Source organism: Microcaecilia unicolor, chromosome 7 (assembly GCF_901765095.1).
Source record: "Microcaecilia unicolor chromosome 7, aMicUni1.1, whole genome shotgun sequence".
NCBI lineage: Eukaryota > Metazoa > Chordata > Amphibia > Gymnophiona > Siphonopidae > Microcaecilia > Microcaecilia unicolor.
This window is the reverse complement of record NC_044037.1, coordinates 100878326-100892770: the sequence shown is the minus strand read 5'-3', so window position 1 is coordinate 100892770 and position 14445 is coordinate 100878326. Positions and strand designations below refer to the sequence as shown.

General features: G+C 49.7%; 1 protein-coding gene across 1 annotated transcript in view; it reads left to right on the top strand.

Annotated features, from left to right (window-relative positions):
- Positions 1–14445, top strand: part of LOC115473840 (eukaryotic translation initiation factor 3 subunit C) — a 97801-nt gene that overhangs the window by 70209 nt on the left and 13147 nt on the right. The window contains exons 17-19 of the mRNA XM_030208973.1: positions 1249–1408; positions 13663–13728; positions 14310–14397. Of these exons, the coding sequence (XP_030064833.1) occupies positions 1249–1408; positions 13663–13728; positions 14310–14397 (314 nt within the window). The remainder of the gene's footprint in view (positions 1–1248; positions 1409–13662; positions 13729–14309; positions 14398–14445) is intronic.

Genomic DNA, 14445 nt, shown 5'->3' with positions numbered 1-14445 from the left:
TGAAAGCATGAAGAACTGCGTTGAGGAGTTACTAAGCAATTTCTTTGACATGCTAAGGCCATTTCCCTTTAAAAGAGCAAGTGAGACCAGCAGTGGAGATTTCCTGGACCAGTTCCCCCTTGGAATCATTTTAGGTTACCTTTATTAGCCAGTATTCCCTATCTTACTCTACAGTCCAACCAGGAATTGCTCTCTGTTGCCAGGAATGTCTAGAGATGCAAGATGTAACCAGGTTGGTTCAAGGAGATGAGAACCATATCCCACTTCTCTTAAATGTAACTTGATCAGCTTCAATTAAGACCATTCTTCACTGTCAGGCTTACAATTGCCCAAGCATTCATAGGGAGATTGATAAGACTGATCAGATAAGAAAAATTTGACAAAATTCCCTTTAAATCCTTAATATCCTTGCCTTGAAGTAGCTCTCCATCTCATGTAATCACAGTTTTTATAGAAAAACAGAAAGACCCTCAGGATTTGTAAATAGAAGCCTTCTTGATGCAAGCTTTTGATGTTTTTAGCCCTGGCCTTATAGGCAGCAGTCTGGTGGATTTGTGGTGAGGGTGTGCTTCAGGTGGGCATAAGAACATAAGAATAGCCATACTGGGTTAGACCAATGGTCCATCTTTCCCAGTATCCTTTTTCCAGCAGTGGCCAATCCAGGTCACAAGTACCTGGCAGAAACCTAAGTAGTAGCACCATTCCATGCTACCAATCCTAGGGCAAGCAGTGGCTTCCCTATGTCTGTCCAAACCTTTTTTTAAACTTGGATGTGCAAAGCGCTGTTACTATATCTTTCAGCAAAGAGTTTCAGAGCTTTCCTCCTATTTGTTAAAAAGTATTTCCATGTAACTTCCTTGAGTGTCCCCTAGGCTTTGTACTTTTGGAACGAGTAAACAATCGAGACACACCTGATTGGGTAGAGATGGGTGGATAGAAACTGGGATGAATGGTGGGAACTATGGGCAAAATGTGGCAGAGCAGACAGTGAACAGAACTTTCCTTGGATAAGAATCAACCAGGGGAGGAATTTTACCTAACATATGTTTGTTATTGCTTCATCTCTTGACAGGTTGAGACTATAAAATGTTATTCCATGATATGAAATTGTTTTGTGGTAGAAAATGATGAGAGAGTGTTATCTGTTGTCTTTGCTGTAGAATAAGTAAAATAAAAACAATCGAGACTCTTTGGAAATATGTAGCTAAGATTTTGCTTTATAGAAGTATCATCTTCCTTTCTGCCCAGGGCCCCCTGAAAGTATGCGGGAGCACGTGGTTGCTGCCTCCAAGGCCATGAAGATGGGTGACTGGAAGACCTGCCGCAACTTCATCATAAATGATAAAATGAATGCAAAGGTCTGGGACCTCTTCCCTGAAGCAGAGAAAGTGCGAACGATGTTGGTCAGGTAATAGGAGATATTGTGTTTGGGTGGAAAAAGAATTGTGTCTTGGTTATGTATTAGAGAGTTGTGAGTAAAAAGACAGATCAAAGAAACAACAAGTCAAGCGGAAGATATTCAGAAGGACCAGACTGAAGTCACAGATGTTGACAGTCAAAAACGATGGTTTATTAAGACCCTACACGGTCCGTGTTTCGGCCAAGAGGCCTTCAGGGGTCTTCAAATTGGCAAACACAGATAATCCAATCAAAAGTGCTTATGTAATAAACCAATCTGGATGGAACTCTTTTCCTTAGGATTCTGCGGGATGCTCATCCTCTGACTGTTAAGTTAAAGAAGACAGCAAGAGGGAAAAGTTTTTTATAGCTCTTATCCTGAGTTCCATCCAGATTGGTTTATTACATAAGCACTTTTGATTGGTTGGATTATCTGTGTTTGCCAATTTGAAGACCCCTGAAGAAGGCCTCTTGGCCGAAACACGGACCGTGTAGGGTCTTAATAAACCATCGTTTTTGACTGTCAACATCTGTGACTTCAGTCTGGTCCTTCTGAATATCTTCCGCTTGACTTGTTTCTTTGTGTGTTTTTGCGGGAGAATTGGACTCTCTTTGTTGTTCTAAAAAGACAAATCAAGCAGTATTGAAAGTAGAGAGCATGATATATGGTCATGGTTTATTGATTTATATTCTACTTAAACCTAAGTGGATCATATCTACTATAATAAAACTCACCCTCAACGTTCTGAAGACAACGTTCTGAAGTCACTCAGTCACTCACTGAAGGGTTCGTGGATTCATGGTGGTGAAGCCACAGCACTGACCATGTCTCTCTGCCCCGCCCTCGCATGACGGACCAATCAGAAAAAACACCCTCAACATTCTGAAACACAAAGGACCATCACAACACCGTTCCCAGGCAACACTAGGCAACGTAAGACGGACCAATCAGAGGAAACTACGTGACAATAAGGGAGGAGCATTCCCCAGCAGAATGGCTCATTATCTCTGCAGCACGGAGAGCACAGAACCACCGCTGGAACGAGAGAAGAATATTCCTGCTGTGGGTATGTGCAAAAGTAGACCGGGGGGGGGGGGGGGGGGGAGAGAAATTTTTAAATGCCTAATGCCAGTACTGAAGAGTGCCAGAGGGCCTATAGCACAGATTATATGTGGGATCGCTTGACATGGAGTCAGAGGAGCTGGAAAACAATGTGCCCGTCACCATCTGGGACGTGGGCGAACAGGACAAGCTGCGGCCCAGCTGGAAGGATTACCCGTGACCCAGCCAGTCAGCAAACAGCGACCAAGGAAGGGGGAGGAGTACTCCTTCCCTGCCTAGGAATCACTGGAAACTGGCTGCCAAACTAACGAAACAACCGCACACCGACGCACCACCTCCATCATTCGAAAGGCATCCACTCTTTCTTCAACAGAAATGCAAACTAATAATACAAAACAAAGAATACATGGTTTCTCAGGCGGCTGCAGGTAACTCCCCACCCCCTTCCTCTTCTCCTTTTGCCGAAGCGGCCAAGGACGTGCCCAACCATCCCCAGCCTCAGGCAAGCTGTCTCCCACTTTGGGGATTCCCCGAGCACCCGGAAAAAGATGGCGCTGATTCCTGCAGCGCATAAATGTTCCAGCATTCCCCTGCAGCCGACCTGAAATGGACCAAACATACCGGATCAATTATTGATTATTCTCATATTATTACTATAGCCTTCTGTGTCTTTCTGTCCCTCCACCTGGTGTTGTTAGGACCCTAATCTCTGGAGTGCTGGACATTCCAGTTTGCAGGTAAATAGTACCTATACCTGGGAGAGGGCAGAAAGATAAACACATCCTTCCAGAGCAGCACAGTAGGGTTATGGACTCTGACCAGCGAAGACTGAGAACCCCAACTCTTCAGAACACCTATAACTGTACTGTGCAGCTCCCTGAGAGTCAGTAGTTCTCAGTCTCTAGCAGATGGTGGTTGTGCTTAACCTGTGCAGTCCTGGTCTGATGTTTGAGATCCGGATGCAAATGGAGAACATATAGAAGAGGACTCTAGGATGGCAGAGTTGCCTCCTGGGGAGGATTCCTCAATGGTCATTGTCTTTCATAGGGATGAGCTGCAGGAGCTGATTAGCCACGTTTCTTTGGTGTTGCGATTTGAGGAGGATGCTAAGAAGGATCCACCCACAGTGGATCTGTTGCTGAAGAGCATTCGGAAGTCCTCTCAGTTTTTTTCCTATGCACCAGGATATCAGGGACATTATCCAAGCCCATTGGCATGTGCCGGATGCCACGTTCAAGGTGGCCCATTCCATGGTGCGACTGTATCCCATCCTGGATTTTGATAGGGATTTGCTCCAGCCTCCAGTGGTGGATGCTGTGGTGTCTGCAGTCACTAAGAAGAATACTATGCCAGTGGACGGGGGTATAGCTTTGTGAGAGCCACAGGATTGTGGGATGGAGTTTCTCTTAAAGCAGTCCTTTGATGTGGCTGTTTGTGGTGGTCTGGTATCTAGGGCCTGTTTCTGCTGGTCTGAGAGGTTTCTTGACCACTTCTCCGATAATTGGGCTCAGGTTGAGTGGAGGTGGCCAAGCTTGAGATAAACTCTTCTTTTCTTTGTGACACCCTATATGATGACCTTCAGGCTTTCTGCCAAGTGTATGGCCCTCAGTGTGGCAGCTCGATGGTCCCTAGGGTTGTGGAGTTGGTCTACGGATACGGCTTCTAAGTTGACGCTTGGTAAGTTTCCCTTTCAAGGATCTCTCTTGTTTTTGGTGAGGAGCTTAATCAGCTGGTGAAGAGTTTGGGAGACATGAAGGTGCCCCGTTTGCTGGAGGATAAGCCTAAGGTGTTGAGGCACGGTTCCTTGGTTCAAAGCCGCTTTAGAGATTCCTGTCTGTATCAGCTTGGCAGAGGCGGTGGGGCTCTGCATAGTAGATTTTTTTTTTTTTTTTTTTTTAGCGAACATAGTCCTTTCGTGGTGGCTGCTGTAGGGGTCGAGATTCGGGCTTCAGTATGCAGCAGCCCGAGTGTAGCTCCCATTGATGGTGTAGGGCAGTGATGGCGAACCTATGGCACGCGTGCCAGAGAGGGCACGCAGAGCCCTTTCTGTTGGCACACGCGCCCAGCCACTTTCCCTTCATCCTTCATGGCTGCTACAAAAAGATAAAAAAAACCTAAGCAATCGCGGCACAGCAGCCATCGTATTGGCTGTGGCTCTGCAGCTAGGGGGGTGTCACCGGCGCATACCTTCCACTTCCGCCGCGTTCGCTGTCTTACTCACTGCATCATCTCCTGTAAGGCTCCTCTCTCTCGAGTTCCGCCCAAGGAAGTTCGCTCCGTCTCCAGTACAGCCCATCTGGACTAAACGTCACGGCGTCACGTCTTCCTCCCCCTGCGGCACCCTGTGCGCCAGCAGGCAGCCACCGCTCCGCGACTCCCACCTTGTGCTTCAGCTGCAGTGCTGCACTCCACCCCTGCCGAGCCACCGGTATCGTCGGCACTCGGCAGAAGAGAAGAATCGGCTTGTAGTTGGAGGAGCAGAGCAGACAGAGCCCAGGTAAACTTTGAAGTTTAATTTGCAGTGGAAGTTGAGGGTGGGGGGTGGGTAAACTCTGAATTTAGTGCTCATTTTTCAACACTGTTTTATAAGAAGTATAAATGCGTTTTTGGCAGGAGAAGTTGAGGGTGGGGGTGGGTAAACACTGTTCTCCGAGGACAAGCAGGCTGCTTGTTCTCACTGATGGGTGACGTCCACGGCAGCCCCTCCAATCGGAACACTTCCTAGCAAAGTCCTTTGCTAGTCCTCGCGCGCCGATGCGCACCGCGCATGTGCGGCCGTCTTCCCGGCCGAACCGGCTCGTGCCAGCCAGTCTTCTTTTGTCCGCGCTCGGTACGGTCGTGTTTCGCCGTTCGCGCCCCAAAGTTGACCTCACGCGTCGTTTATCAACTTCGTTCTTCGAAAAAAAAAAGGGTGTCGGAAGGAGACCTTTATGGTTTTCTCCTTTCCCATACTTCCAGTTTTGCCCCGGTAAGTTTTCTTTCGTCGTCGGGGTAGGCCCTATTAGGCCTCGGTCGAAGTTTTTCTTCCCCCTATTTTTGTGGTGCCATTTTTGCCATTTCGAGTTTTGATCTCGCCGGCGCGATTTTGCCGGCCATGACATTGAAGTCTTCCAGCGGCTTCAAGAAGTGCACCCAGTGCGCCCGGGTAATCTCGCTCACTGACAGGCGCGCGTCGTGTCTTCAGTGTTTGGGGGGCTGGGCACCGCCCTCAGGCCTGTAGTCTGTGTTCTCTTTTAGAAAAGCGGACTCAGGTAGCGAGATTAGCCCAGTGGAACGTTTTGTTCTCGGGCTCTTCGTCGGCATCGGGAGTATCGACTGCTTCGACGTCGTCGGCGCCCGGACCTTCATCCTCGCCCCCGAGTGCATCGAGGCATCGACCCTCTGCATCGGGGCGACATCGGAGGGCTGCGTCGGCGTCGGTGGTATCGAGACCTCCTCGTCTGCTGATGTCGTCGGACGATGGTGCTTCGTCTGGAGTGCAGGTGAGGGCTGTCCATTCCCCTGCTGGTGGCGGTGAGCCTTCGGGTGGGTCTCCCCCTACCCTGAGGGCTCCTGCGGTACAGCCCCCCCCCCCCCCCCCCCCCGAGACCGACCTTCTTCGGCCTCGGCCCCGAGGAAGAGACGGCTGGATTCTACGTCCTCCTCGTCGGTGCCGGGAAGCTCCGGTGACGTGCTTCGTTCCAAAAAATCGAAGAAGCATCGTCACCGGTCCCCTTCCCGTGTCGGCACCGAGAGCTCTGGGTTGCCGAGGGAGTCGGCACCCAGTAAGCATCGGCACCGAGAGGACCGCTCGCCCTCTGTTCAAGAGGTGTCGATGCGCTCCCCTTTGGACAGCCCGGAACAGCCTCCACGCCCGGAACAGGTTCTGACATCGATTCCTGCATCGGCTTCCATGTCTTTTTCTACAGCCGCTCTGCACGAGAGCCTTCGGGCCGTTCTCCCAGAGATCCTGGGGGAGCTGTTGCGCCCTACCCCTCCGGTACCGGGGGTGCTTGCGCCACCGGTACCGTCAAGCCAGGCGCCGGCTGGCCCATTGTCCGGGGTGAGGTCTCCGACATCGGTGCCGCTTGCGGTACCAAGTGCGGTAGCCTCCCAGGAAGGCTCCCCGACCACGTCGGCGGAGGGAGCTTCGCCGGTGCGGGCGAGGGAGTCTACCTCTCGACGCTCCCACCGTGGCCGTGGTTCCATGGAGTCGAGCCGGGCACGGTTGCAGACACAGGTCCGTGAACTTGTGTCTGACACCGATGGTGAGGCCTCGTGGGAAGAGGAAGAGGACATCAGATATTTCTCTGACGAGGAGTCTGAGGGTCTTCCTTCTGATCCCACTCCCTCTCCTGAAAGGCAGCTTTCTCCTCCTGAGAGCCTGTCTTTCGCTTCCTTTGTCCGGGAGATGTCTACGGCCATCCCCTTCCCGGTGGTTGTGGAGGACGAGCCCAGGGCTGAAATGTTTGAGCTCCTGGACTATCCTTCTCCACCTAAGGAAGCGTCCACAGTACCCATGCATCATGTCCTCAAAAAGACATTGCTGGCGAACTGGACCAAGCCTCTAAGTAATCCCCACATTCCCAAGAAGATCGAGTCCCAGTACCGGATCCATGGGGACCCAGAGCTGATGCGCACCCAGTTGCCTCATGACTCTGGAGTTGTGGATTTGGCCCTAAAGAAGGCCAAGAGTTCTAGGGAGCATGCTTCGGCGCCCCCGGGCAAGGACTCTAGAACCTTAGACTCCTTTGGGAGGAAGGCCTACCATTCTTCTATGCTCGTGGCCAAGATTCAGTCTTACCAGCTCTACACGAGCATACACATGCGGAACAATGTGTGGCAGTTGGCGGGCTTGGTGGACAAGCTCCCCCCTGAGCAAGCCAGGCCATTTCAGGAGGTGGTCAGGCAGCTGAAGGCGTGCAGAAAATTCCTGGCCAGAGGGGTGTATGACACCTTTGATGTTGCGTCCAGGGCCGCTGCTCAAGGTGTGGTGATGCGCAGACTCTCATGACTGCGTGCCTCCGACCTGGAGAATAGAATCCAGCAGCGGATTGCGGACTCGCCTTGCCGTGCGGATAATATTTTTGGAGAGAAAGTCAAGCAGGTGGTAGAGCAGCTCCACCAGCGGGACACCGCATTCGACAAGTTCTCCCGCCGGCAGCTTTCAGCCTCTACCTCTACAGGTAGAAGATTTTTTGGGGGAAGGAAGACTGTTCCCTACTCTTCTAGTAAGCGTAGGTACAATCCTCCTTCTCGACAGCCTGCGGCCCAGGCTAAGCCCCAGCGCGCTCGCTCTCGTCAGCAGCGTGCGCCTCAGCAAGGCCCCTCGGCTCCCCAGCAAAAGCAAGGGGCAAGCTTTTGACTGGCTCCAGCAGAGCATAGCCGACATCCAAGTATCAGTGCCGGGCGACCTGCCAGTCGGAGGGAGGTTGAAAGCTTTTCACCTAAGGTGGCCTCTCATAACCTCCGATCAGTGGGTTCTCCAAATAGTCCGGCAAGGATACACCCTCAATTTGGCTTCCAAACCTCCAAATTGTCCACCGGGAGCTCAGTCTTACAGCTTCCAACACAAGCAGGTACTTGCAGAGGAACTCTCCGCCCTTCTCAGCGCCAATGCGGTCGAGCCCGTGCCATCCGGGCAAGAAGGGCTGGGATTCTATTCCAGGTACTTCCTTGTGGAAAAGAAAACAGGGGGGATGCGTCCCATCCTAGACCTAAGGGCCCTGAACAAATATCTGGTCAAAGAAAAGTTCAGGATGCTTTCCCTGGGCACCCTTCTTCCCATGATTCAGGAAAACGATTGGCTATGCTCTCTGGACTTGAAGGACGCCTACACTCACATCCCAATACTGCCAGCTCACAGACAGTATCTGCGATTTCAGATGGGCACACGTCACTTCCAGTACTGTGTGCTACCCTTTGGGCTCGCCTCTGCGCCCAGATTGTTCACGAAGTGCTTGGCTGTAGTAGCAGCAGCACTTCGCAGACTGGGGGTACACGTGTTCCCATATCTCGACGATTGGCTGGTGAAGAACACATCCGAGGCAGGAGCCCTGCAGTCCATGCAGATGACTATTCGCCTCCTGGAGCTACTGGGGTTTGTGATAAATTATCCAAAGTCCCATCTTCACCCAGTGCAGAAACTCGAATTCATAGGAGCTCTGCTGGATTCTCGGACGGCTCGCGCCTATCTCCCAGAGACGAGAGCCAACAACTTGTTGTCCCTCGTCTCGCGGGTGCGAGCGTCCCAGCAGATCACAGCTCGGCAGATGTTGAGATTGCTGGGCCACATGGCCTCCACAGTTCATGTGACTCCCATGGCCCGCCTTCACATGAGATCTGCCCAATGGACCCTAGCTTCCCAGTGGTTTCAGGCTGCTGGGGATCTAGAAGACGTGATCCACCTGTCCACGAGTTTTCTCAAATCCCTGTATTGGTGGACGATTTGGTCCAATTTGACTCTGGGACGTCCTTTCCAAATTCCTCAGCCACAAAAAGTGCTGACTACGGATGAGTCTCTCCTGGGGTGGGGGGCTCATGTCGATGGGCTTCACACCCAAGGAAGCTGGTCCCTCCAGGAACGCGATCTGCAGATCAATCTTCTGGAGTTATGAGCGGTCTGGAACGCTCTGAAGGCTTTCAGAGATCGGCTGTCCCACCAAATTATCCAAATTCAGACAGACAACCAGGTTGCCATGTATTACATCAACAAGCAGGGGGGCACCGGATCTCACCCCCTGTGTCAGGAAGCCGTCAGCATGTGGCTCTGGGCTCGCCGTCACGGCATGGTGCTCCAAGCCATATATCTGGCAGGCGTAAACAACAGTCTGGCCGACAGGTTGAGCAGGATTATGCAACCTCACGAGTGGTCGCTCAATTCCCGTGTAGTGCGACAGATCTTCCAGGTGTGGGGGCACCCCCTTGGTAGATCTCTTCGCATCTCGAGCCAACCACAAAGTCCCTCAGTTCTGTTCCAGGCTTCAGGCCCACGGCAGACTGGCATCGGATGCCTTCCTCCTGGACTGGGGGGAGGGTCTGCTGTATGCTTATCCTCCCATACCTCTGGTGGGGAAGACTTTGTTGAAACTCAAGCAAGACCGAGGCACCATGATTCTGATTGCTCCTTTTTGGCCGCGTCAGATCTGGTTCCCTCTTCTTCTGGAGTTGTCCTCCGAAGAACCGTGGAGATTGGAGTGTTTTCCGACCCTCATCACACAGGACGAAGGGGCGCTTCTGCATCCCAACCTCCGGTCCCTGGCTCTCACGGCCTGGATGTTGAGAGCGTAGACTTTGCCTCTTTGGGTCTGTCAGAGGGTGTCTCCCGTATCTTGCTTGCTTCCAGGAAAGATTCCACTAAGAGGAGTTACTTCTTTCTGTGGAGGAGGTTTGCCGTCTGGTGTGACAGCAAGGCCCTAGATCCTCGCTCTTGTCCTACACAGACCCTGCTTGAATACCTTCTGCACTTGTCTGAGTCTGGTCTGAAGACCAACTCTCTGTAAGGGTTCACCTTAGTGCAATCAGTGCATACCATTACCGTGTGGAAGGTAAGCCGATCTCAGGACAGCCTTTAGTTGTTCGCTTCATGAGAGGTTTGCTTTTGTCAAAGCCCCCTGTCAAGCCTCCTACAGTGTCATGGGATCTCAATGTCGTTCTCACCCAGCTGATGAAACCTCCTTTTGAGCCACTGAATTCCTGCCATCTGAAGTACTTGACCTGGAAGGTCATTTTCTTGGTGGCAGTTACTTCAGCTCGTAGAGTCAGTGAGCTTCAGGCCCTGGTAGCCCAGGCCTCTTACACCAAATTTCATCATAACAGAGTAGTCCTCCGCACTCACCCTAAGTTCTTGCCAAAGGTTGTGTCGGAGTTCCATCTGAACCAGTCAATTGTCTTGCCAACATTCTTTCCCCGTCGTCATTCCTGCCCTGCTGAACGTCAGCTGCACACATTGGACTGCAAGAGAGCATTGGCCTTCTATCTGGAGCGGACACAGCCCAACAGACAGTCCGCCCAATTGTTTGTTTCTTTTGATCCCAACAGGAGGGGAGTGGCTGTGGGAAAACGCACCATATCCAATTGGCTAGCAGATTGCATTTCCTTCACTTACGCCCAGGCTGGGCTGGCTCTTGAGGGTCATGTCACGGCTCATAATGTTAGAGCCATGGCAGCGTCAGTAGCCCACTTGAAGTCAGCCACTATTGAAGAGATTTGCAAAGCTGCGACGTGGTCATCTGTCCACACATTCACATCTCATTACTGCCTGCAGCAGGATACCCGACGCGACAGTCGGTTCGGGCAGTCAGTGCTTCAGAATCTGTTCGGGGTTTAGAATCCAACTCCACCCCCCTAGGCCCATGTTTGTTCTGTTCCAGGCTGTACTCTGTTAGTTGGTAAATTTTTTAGGTCAATCTCAGTTATGTCCTCGCCGTTGCGAGGCCCAATTGACCATGGTTGTTGTTTTGAGTGAGCCTGGGGGCTAGGGATACCCCATCAGTGAGAACAAGCAGCCTGCTTGTCCTCGGAGAAAGCGAATGCTACATACCTGTAGAAGGTATTCTCCGAGGACAGCAGGCTGATTGTTCTCACAAACCCGCCCGCCTCCCCTTTGGAGTTGTGTGTTCCCTTCTCTTTGTTTTGCTACATATGAGACTGGCCGGCACGAGCCAGTTCGGGCGGGAAGACGGCCGCGCATGCGCGGTGCGCATCGGCGCGAGGACTAGCAAAGGACTTTGCTAGGAAGTGTTCCGATTGGAGGGGCTGCCGTGGACGTCACCCATCAGTGAGAACAATCAGCCTGCTGTCCTCGGAGAATACCTTCTACAGGTATGTAGCATTCGCTTTCTATGATGTCAGTTTATATGCGGCATGGCTGGTGTAAGGGGTGTGGCTATCATAGGGGTGGAGTCATATGTGGTGACCTCGCCCCTAATTAGTACCAGCACCTGTTGGCACTTTGCAATAAATAATTAGATTTTGGGTTGCTGTTTGGGCACTCAGTCTCTGAAAGGTTCACCATCACTGGTGTAGGGGGTCCAACCTCCCGTTCCTGTAGGGGTGAGATTGCAAGACTTTTACTGGAGGTGGACCCAGGTTACTATGAATCAGTGGGTCCTCCAGTTAGTTTGAGATGGTTACACGCTGGAGTTCCACCATCTCCTGTGAGATCTCCTTCTGGGCCTCATGGAATGCGGTGGCAGTCAGGGAGACTCTTGACAGGTTGGTCCGCCTTAGGGGAGTTATTCATGTGCTGATCACGGAGAAAAGTACGGGTCAGTATTCATTTTGTAGTTCTCAAGAAGGAAGGTTCATTCTGGCCTATTCTGGATTTGAAAGGAGTTGAACCGAGCCCTCCAGGTGCCGAGCTTTTACATGGAGACTCTTTGGTCAGTCATTTTGGCGGTGCGGCCCAAGGAGTTTCTGACATCAGTGGATCTGATGGAGGCTTATCTGCAAATTCCTATTCGGCATAGTCATCAACAGTTCCTCCAATTTTCAGTTTTATGGGAGCATTATCAATTCTGTGCACTCCCTTTTGGGCTGGCTATGGTGCCACAAACATTCTCCATGGTAATGGTGGTTGTACAGGCAGCTCTGTGACGGGACAGCATTTTAGTTCATCTGTACCTAGACAATTTGTTGATTTGGGCGAAATCCTTTCAGGAGAGTCTTGCAGTCACAGCACAGGTAGTTCAGATGTTGCAGTCATTGGGCTGGGTGGTGAACTCGGCAAAGAGTCATCTAGTACCATCTCAATCCTTGGAGTTTCTGGGAGTGTGCTTCGATACTTGGGCAGGGTGTTTTGTTTGATTGATTTAAATTTCTACAACTAAACAGATACATAAATAAAAACTAACACAAATAAAACTCTTCTTACATCAATCAAGACAGAAAAATCAGCCCCATGCCTGCACAAACATATGTGTCTTCAATAATTTGCGAAAGGATGCCATACTGAAACACAATCTTAACACCCCAGGTAAAGTATTCCAAATCTGCAGACCAGCAAATGAAAATACAGTATTTTGAGTACAAGTATATTTCACAGAATGCAATTCTCTAGTTTCCAGCAACATCGCATGCTCTGATCTCAAATTCCGGTAAATCAGAAAAACCTCTTTAAGATACCAGGGAACGGCATCTGCATACAACGCCTGATGAATCAGACATGCAATCTTATACAATACCCGAAATTGAACAGGTAACCAATACAGCTGATAGTTTGCACAGGGGAGACGGCTTCAGCTTTCTGATGTTATGCCATCTCCTGTTATAAAACCTCCTTGAAACCAAAAGAAAAAGTAAACCAGTTATTCCACTGGAGAATAGCCTCCGAAAAAGGTAGCAATGAAGGAGCACAGAGAAATATCTGAACTGGCAGCATACAAGTCCTGGTTGTCCAGGAACACATCCTATAAAATCTCCTTGGCCATTAAACGCGATTCCGGTAATTCTTAATATAATGCTTTACAGTAATCCAGGCCATTGATTATTTAGACTTTGTGTGACTGATCTAAAATCATTTGATGGAATACAACTTTCCAATCTAATCAACATCCGCAAAAATTGTGAGTCCAACATGACCCTCCTCCCCCTCCAAATTATAAACTTGTTGAGCAACTTGAATTTCCTGACCACACAGATCCACTTTTGCAGGAACACTTTCTTCATATACTTCTCCTATCACCATCACTTCTGTTTTATCAATATTTAGCATCAATTTATTTCTTTTCATCTAAGCCACAACAGCAAATGTTGATTGTAGATATCTAACAGTACCATCAATAGAAGTATCAACTGCAAAGAAGAATTAAATATCATCCATGTAACTCTAGTGTACATTGAGATTTCAATTTCTGACACAGCGGAATAAGATAGATGTTAAACAGTGTAGCCAATAAGGAAGATCCCCAGGGTACCACATTATGAGATCGCTAATATCTGACGTAAGATCATCAGTACATACCTCCTGTTTTCTCCCCTTTTAAAAATGAAAAGAATCAATCCAATACAACTCCCAAAACATCACACACATCACAAGATCTCAAGTGGCCTAATAAAATAGAGTGGTTTACCATATCAAACACAGCAGCTGAGAGACCTAACATAACTAAATACATAAATTAAAACATTAACATTGAATAAATGTAGCAGTTTTGTAGATCCTTTGCCTGTGCTGCAGAGCAGTGGGGAAAAATCATGCTGTCTATCTTTCCATCTCTCAGGAAGATCCAGGAGGAGTCTCTGCGCACCTTTCTCTTCACCTATAGCAGCGTGTATGACTCCATTAGGTAAGTTATGCCTACGTGCCCTGTTCTCATATCTGGCATGAATCCATGAACGTAAAGGGGATATAGTGAATGATTATTTACAGGGAAATTGTGAAACCCCATGGGGAGCTTGCAGCACTGGGTTCAAAGGGAACCCTTACCTCAGCTTTCCCTGTGACAGTTTTAAGGGCCTGGCTGCATTGCAGGTACATCATTGTTAGGGGATTTTGAAGATCTTGCACTTTCTTTTCAATGGGGGCAAAGCACATGGCTGAAACCACTTATTGAGATTTCAAAATGAAATTCCCTCACATATGTGTTGCTGGCTAGCTCTGCTGTGCCCTAAATCTGACTCTTTGTTACAGTTAAGTACCCATGTGGGCACAGGTATTTCTACCCATTGAAGGGAAGGGCAGTGTTCAGCCCTCTTTCCGTGGGTAAACAGCTGTTTGTGGAAAGACGTTTTTAAAATGTGTCATCTTAATAAATTCCTTGTTCTTTGGGGCACACTTTAGTTCTGTAAGTATCAAATTCCTTCTCCTTTCTTGCTTGCTTCCTCATTCCTTGTTTTCACACTTTTGTCCCTCTCTGTGCCCACACAGTATGGAGATCCTTGGTGACATGTTCCAGCTGGAGCTCCCCACAGTTCACAGCATTATCAGCAAAATGATCATCAATGAAGAGCTAATGGTAAGTGTAGATAACTCTCCTCTTTCTTCCCTACTCTATGCAGCACCA